At 41.6% G+C, this 7,538-nt stretch overlaps 1 protein-coding gene across 1 annotated transcript in view; it reads right to left on the reverse strand.

Moving 5' to 3' along the window:
• LOC107082657 (microtubule-associated tumor suppressor 1 homolog) overlaps nucleotides 1–2,410 on the reverse strand; it is a 32,626-nt gene extending 30,216 nt beyond the window's left edge. The window contains exon 1 of the mRNA XM_015371443.1: nucleotides 1,532–2,410. Coding sequence (XP_015226929.1) covers nucleotides 1,532–1,746 — 215 coding nt within the window. The 5' untranslated portion in view covers nucleotides 1,747–2,410. The remainder of the gene's footprint in view (nucleotides 1–1,531) is intronic.
• Between the last annotated feature and the right edge of the window lie 5,128 nt (nucleotides 2,411–7,538).

Below are 7,538 nucleotides of genomic sequence, written 5' to 3' on the forward strand. Positions count from 1 at the left end.
GTGTGGGTATGGCGAGTGGGAAAGAACAGGAGTCCCACATACTCCTTCAGCGCTCCGCCCCGCTGCGCTCCAGACCGCCTGCTCAAAGGAAAGCCTACAGCCTCCACTGTGGCTCCCGTCCGCTCCGCTCTGAGTTCCTTGGAGATCGTAGAGGGCATGCGCGAGATGATTAAATTCAAAGCAGCAAAACATACGGAAATGATCCATGGTTTCCACGAATCATTAAAAATTCATTAATTTAATAAAAAAAAAAATTCATTAATTTTTATAAATTTTTTTATTTTTCGGTGTAACAATAAACGTATACCGAACCGAAAACCGTGACCACGAAACCGTGAACCGAACCGTGGATTTTGTGAACTGTTCCACCCCTAATATCGCCCAACCCTAGTCGACATCACATTTGTGACCCTCTGCAGCTTCCGTTCATTTATCACATCACTAGATGGGAGTACATCTCTCATGCTGAGGCTTTTAAAGATCCTGTTGATAGCTGCAGATGACCTAATTTCTAAATGAAACAAAAAGTGGACTTTAGCCCTAATAATCTTTGAACCGACTAAAAATATTAACTGGTCAGAGAAATCTCAAAGCAACCTCGTGAAGAATAATGTGGATCTTCTCAATATCTGAATGAATCTGTTGATTGAACCTGAAACTGACTGAATCTTGTTCAGTTTCTGATCTTAGGAGAATAACCAAACCCGACTCCTGAGGCTGACGAGAAGAAACTAGAAGAGACTATCTGTGCAGGTGGAGGTGAGTCACACAGAGTAGAGAGACGGCAGGTTAGATCCGGGCAGGCCAGGATCCGGCTGCTTGGTGGGGTTAGAGTCGCTGCGGCCGTGTCTAAACATGGCTGCCACATACAGGAGCGTTCCTCTGACAGCTCAGAGGCTCAGTGGAGCAGATCCTGCTAACACACAAACACGCCGACCTAGAACACAGAGCGCATCCTCCTAACGGCTGAATAACTACAGGCCAGCTGTGTCCTTGCCTGGTTCTGGTTCAGGAGTGAGTCACGTGGTTGTAGCTGAAAGAGGCCGGCGGCCATGTTTATTCATCGAGTCGCTGCTGAGGCACTCGTGCAGAAAGCATCCATGCACATCCTGAGTCATTTGTGTTAATTCAGCTGACAGCCGCCTCTAAAGGGACGATCTGCACAATACTGAGCAAGGCAACAATGGCTGCCGGAGGAGGAGGAGGAGGAAGAGCAAGGGGGTTTGGAGTTAAATCAGAGAACTCATATCTAAGACGGTCAAAAACATCAATTAGAGGACAATTAACTACCAGGGAAGAGAGGAGGAGGGGGATAAAGTTAAAGCAGGGACTTCCTGGACACACCATCATGCAAACAGTTTAAAAACCCATCAGATAACTCTGTTTGATTGGTTGGGTGTGGCAGTTAGACCCCGCCCCTACAACGAGTATGATGATTATGGAGGGATGAAGGTCTAAACTGAACCATGGGGGGGTCAATGGGATAATCTGATATACTCTGGGAAGAAGACCTGGAATGACACTGATGCACCTGACAGTCTGAGACAGAAAGATGGAGGAGCTGAGAGGATGAGTCGGCAGATGGTTGGATGATGGAAGGAACGATGGAGAAGACGGGTCCAGACCTGCATGGAAGACCACCGTGTTCTTCCTACATCCCGGCAGAAGCTGAAGGTTTCGGAAAAGTCCTTTAGCCGTCAGCTTCACATGGAAGTTGGACAGCGAGAGTCTGGGAGACCATAACATCGTTCCGCCTCCAGGTCTTCAACAGATGCTCTTATCAGAAGATTCACAACCTCATAAGATCAATCAGGACCAAGGTGAACCAGATTTCTACGTTTGCTTTCCCCTTGGTGAACAATGATAATAATTAAAAAAAAATTACGTCTTAAATAAAATAAATTTAAAATACTCGCTGGATGAATCTGCTCCACGTGGATCCTAGAAAAGCTGAAATTAGAATTTCAAAAGCAGAACCTCTGCTGAGATCCAGACATTCATGTAGGCTTTAAAAAGCACAGAGGAAAGAGGATCGTCTGTTAATCCTCCAGCTGCTCTTCATCAAATCGAAGTCACAGAAAAAATAAATAAATAAATAAATAGAAAGAGAAATCCAATCGTACGAGGAGCTCGATTCTGTTAGAAAACGCAGAAAAGATAAAAATGGCGCCAAAAATAGTCGGTTCTCCTCCGGCGTTCAAGTAGAGAGAAGAGAGAGCGTGATGGAGGAGGAAAACAGGATGAGGTATTAGTGTGAGAACGGAGGGAGGAGAGGAAATCCTCTCTGCCAGCGTCGATTAGTATTCCCTCTGCAACATCGGATCCACAAACACACAGCAGCTTCTTCCTCTGCACAACACCAGAGTTAGGTCCCTCATTTACACAAAGACGAGCACGTCCACTCCTCCTCTGCTGCTGCTGCTGCTGCTGCTCTGCCAAGTAAACAGGGGAGGGGGGAGGAGGAGGAGCGGAGGGGGAGGAGGAGGAGGAGGAGTGAGAAATAATCTCCCTCCACTTTCCCTCCATTTAAAGAGCCAAGGATGGATGGATGGATGGATGGATGGATGGATGGATGGATGGATGGATGGATGGATGGATGGATGGATGGATCAGTCAGAGGTGTTTGGTACAGGGGTTCTCAAAGTAGGGGTCTGGACCCCTCAGGAGGTCGCAAAACACCAAGTGAGAGGTCGCGAAATGGTTCGAACAATCCTGGTGATTTGATCATTGGGGTAAATGGAGGGCCACAAACATACCATAAAATATATTAAATGTGAATTTCCCATAAAATAAATAAATTTGCAATGAAATAAGTAAATGTTACTTTTTTATTTGAAGTGTATGGAATGATGGTTTATAAAAATAGATAAAGTCAGGGTTCTCTCCAGTGTTTTGCAGTGCAGAGGGCTAAAAAAATAAAAATTTAAAAAATACACTGATTTTTTTTTTTTTGTGCATATCGGCCCTTTGACATCTGGACTTCTTTCCCGCCGGATTTCAGCACAGATGCTAGTTAGGGGGGAAAAGTTTAGAATTACAATGGAATTATGCCTAAACCCTGACATTTAAACAGCCTAACGGCCATAGAAAGGTGTTTTAAACCCCTTTACCTCCTTAACTGCAAACATGAGGGACGTCCCGTGAAAACCTGAACCCTGCTCCATTAAGACTGTCATTACGCTAAAACATCAAGCTTGAAAATAACAGAGTAACTCAGTCACTGCACAAGGAAATTAACCATTTACTAGCCGCAGTAATTGTGAAGAGACTGTTTATTAACCGAAATGTTAAAGAATTTTGCTTTCCTGTTATCTGAACTTTAAATAGAATTAAAAGGCAAGTTATGAAGTCAAAGATGTTTGATATTAATAAAGGATTTAAATAATCACACTTCTGGAAACTTTTTATAATAATCTCAAGCATTTTAATGTGTGTGGTTGGATAAGTGAGTTGTAAAATAATTACTTTTTACAGCAAAATGTAGCTGTAAAATGTACAATTAAATAATGAAAAATAATGAGAAATTAAATATCATTTAGAAAAATAAAAGGTATTTAAAGATGAATATAATTGTTATGTTTTTTTATTGTTGGTAAAAATGTTGTCTTATGAGAGACTTTAGCAACATTTGCAATATTTTTGTTATTTTTATGATGTAAATGGAGAAAGAGAACAACATGGGCCTAAAAATAAAACCAATAAAGCTGATGGCCCTGCGACGCGGTCCTGGATAAAGATGATGATGAATAGGACCAGTGGTTCCCAAAGTGTGTGTGTTTTTGGGTGGGGGGCGTCCAATGATATTGCTGGGTGAAATTTTACTAAAAATTTACCCATTTTATTTCTTTTTTTCTTTATATAGATAGCAATGTTAAACAAAAAAAAGGAAAAACTGTCAAAAAATTATATAATTGAACCTTAAAAGTGGCTTTACCTTTTCAAACTGATTTAATTTTATTGTATACCAATGGTTGGTGGGTTGTTTTATTGGGGGAGGTCAACCAAATGGAGGCCCCTGGCAAGAAAATTTAGGAACCGCTGGGTTTGGATATCACAGTATCCATAAAAAGTCATTGTCTATACAAAAAAGAAAAACCCTGTATCTCTAACTGATTACAGCGCAGATACAGTGGCTTCGCTCAGCTTGGAATAAGATTCTGCTTTAGTTTTCTTCCAAGCTCTGCACTACTTGGTGTTGATCTGATCTCAACGTGATTAAATGTTTTAAAGGTAAAAGACAAATGTTTACCTTTTAACAAATAATAAATCTTTAGGAAAGCTCAGTCGTTCCTGCCGATTGTTCAGAAAGACCCCAGCTGCAAACCAGTGCCTCCAGCTGGCAACAAGAGGGAACTTCACCTTCAGGTTTTTGTTGCTTTCCATGCATTCTTGTGCGTTTTTAGGGCATTTTTACACAGATGAATGTGTGTTGAAAAAAAAAATAGAATAATAAAATGTGATGAAAATATAAACGGGCAATAAACCCTGAACTGTCTGCATCTTAGCATCAAGAAAGCAAACTTCAATGGAGACAAAAAAAGAGCTGCAGAAAACCACAGGGAGGCTTTAAAGTCTGCTGTCGCCCTCAGAGCTTCGGCCAATCAAAAGCATGTGTCCTGCTGCCTCTGCTGGTGCATTTTAACATGCTTATGAAACCATGACGAGGGTGACAGCAAGTCAGGGCTCCCCACAGGTCTATACAGAACCGCTGGGGCCCCACCACAGGGGAAAAGACCCAGGCAAGGGGAGAATTCCCCATGACCAGTCCACATCATTTCCACAGACACTGTTTACAGGCTTAAAAAAATACCTCAACAGATTTATTTAAATGTTAAGTTCTATATGTAATAAAAAAGAAAAGACTCACATTCATATTTTCATTTCGTTGTTTGCGTCCATGCCCATTTTTAACAAAGGGTGTCTCATATTCAGCATGATCTAAAAGATCCGAATTCCTGTGTCGCTCTGCTCATCGTCTGTCAACACAGTAATTAACTCAGTGGAATTAGTGTTTACTGGTTCCACTTCCAGACCGTGTAAATGGTGCTGGGATCCAAATGTGGTTTAGCTAAAATTCAAAGGAAGATGTTTGTTGCTGTGAGCATGAGTCAGAGCGGGACGAGATGAGACACGATGAGGACGGGGCTGGTGGTTCTAGCCTGCAGAGCTGTTCAGTCACAGAGACTCAAGGCTGCAGAAACAAACCCAGATTATTACCATCAATGCTTCAAGATTCCCCCAGCAGAGCTGGAGAAGGTGTCTAGGGAAAGGGAAGTCTGGGAGTCTCTGCTGAGATTCCTGCCTCTGCTTACAGGTCCGAGATGAAGAGGAAGACAACAATGAAGACGACTAACCCTTATAGTTAGAGTGACTCAGGTTATCCTGAGTAGTTATGCTGCTATAGGCTTAGACTGCTGGAGGACACAGGGACCCCTTTTCATCATTCTATCTCTATTGTCCAAGATTGATGTTATATATGTTAGCTCATCCCCTTACTTAATTTGGTCTGTTTGACACATTCAATTTAATTCAGTTCCGTTTATCCATACAGCGCCAACTTACAACAAATGCTATTATAAGGCACTTTACAGAGACAATTCAAAAGAGAGTTTTTCCTCTTTACTCTATGCTCAGTATGAGGAATTTCTGAACAGTCACCAACACAACATAAGTAAATGTGTACCGTCTCTACATTCTCATCCAGGAGCTGTGAATCCTGAAAAGACAATGATTCGATGCAATCAGCTGGTTTTTCTTACAAAAGTTTTAACCAATTTGTTTGGATGATCTGATTGAATAATCGCTATAAAGCAGCAAGTGACCCACTGAAGCTGGGGACTGACTCTATAGGCAGCAGTCCACCTTTGTCTAGTCATTAACCATGGCCTCAGAATCATAGCAGTGGACTCTCATCGTGGCACTTTTCAAATGCAGCAGCAAACAGCTTCAAAGAATGAAGCAGATTGTGGCCTAAGGAAGCCTATAGAACCGCATTACCATCAAAAAGCAAAGACGGGATCCAGAAGTTCCCAAACCAAACATCTGCCTCTCCAAGTCTTCGTCAAGAGATCAGCATAAACACCACAGACAGAATCGGTCTAAAGGAGCAGCCCCGGAGGAATCTCCTAGGTCAGACTCATTATTCCCACCAGGAGAAATTTAGTTTGAGCAGTACAGGAGAAAAAAAACAAACAAACATGTAACAACATAAAAATATAGGTCATAAATGAAACACATCTGTACGACTTTGAGCACCCATTTCTGATTCCCCACCTTCTACCCGTCCCAAACCCTACCACAGCATCCCTGAGGATCCAAATCCAGATGTGGTAATGGAGGAAACATCGTCTCCCTTGTCTGTCCAGTAATTTTCCATTAAAGCCGTTCTCGAAACTGCTTTCTGATGCCATAAAAGTGCTTTTTACAAACTAGCAGAACTAAAATATATATATATATTTTTTTCATTTGAAACATTTTACTGATCTTCTCCCTTTAGGAACTTCTCATCCTTTCTGGGAGGATTTTAAATTCCAGCAGTAATATTCCATGTAGGTGTATGCAGACACACACTGAGATGACCACCACTATGAGGCGTTTCTGGTCCGAAAGCCAGATCTTATCTTCTTAATCAGTTTGAAAAATTTTCTTCCCCATTAAAATAAAACTAATGCTGCAGGATTAAGCGGTGATTGACGTACGGAAGAGGATTAGGGCCAGTGAAAAAAAAAAAAAAAAAAAAGTTAACTGATTTTTACATTTTATTTCAGTTTAGTATGGGAAAAAAGTCAGAATTCTGAGATTAAAGTCAGAATACTGAGAAAAAAGTCAGAATTCTGATAAAAAAGTCAGAATTCTGACTTTTTTTCCCATGTTAAACTGAAATAAAACTTTTGTATTTTTTTTTCAGTGGCCCTAATCCTCTTCCATACTGACGGCCTTGTCCTTAAAGCTAAAGAATAACTCTCAGTTAAATAAAGATTTTGGAATAAAAGATCATCAGTAAAACTAGAAAAATGCCCCTTACATATATGAGGGCGGTTCAAGCATTGTATTTTAAGAAAATGTGAATCTTGTCAATAGAAAAAGAAAGTCCAGAGGCTTGAAACTTTGATGTTTTGAACTTTAAATCTTTTTTTTTCCAGAGCTTAAACCTATAAAAGGCTGTGAAATTTGCAGAAGCTCTGATGGAGGTTTTTAATAAATCATCAACAGTGTTTTCAAGAAAACAAAGAGCGTCTATTGTCAATAGATGGCATTAATCCAGCGTTAGTCTTACCTGTGCTGCTCAGTCTACTGGGCCGGGCCGAGCCGTTCCTCTGTGGCGGGGGCTTCGTCGGCCCAACGAATGCAGATGGAGCCGCTTTGGCAGAAGGTTGCCCCGCAGGCGTCTTTGTGGTGTTCTGGTTGGTGACGGTTGGGGTCTTCAGCCCTGTGGACGGAACGCAGGAAGCGTCACAGACCATCACTGCCTTAATGTGTGGTTCAACGCTCAGATTATTCACAGTTCAGAAGCTGAAGCTTTTAAACAGCCTGCCGGT

Source organism: Cyprinodon variegatus, unplaced genomic scaffold (assembly GCF_000732505.1).
Source record: "Cyprinodon variegatus isolate N-32 unplaced genomic scaffold, C_variegatus-1.0 Scaffold58, whole genome shotgun sequence".
Lineage (NCBI taxonomy): Eukaryota > Metazoa > Chordata > Actinopteri > Cyprinodontiformes > Cyprinodontidae > Cyprinodon > Cyprinodon variegatus.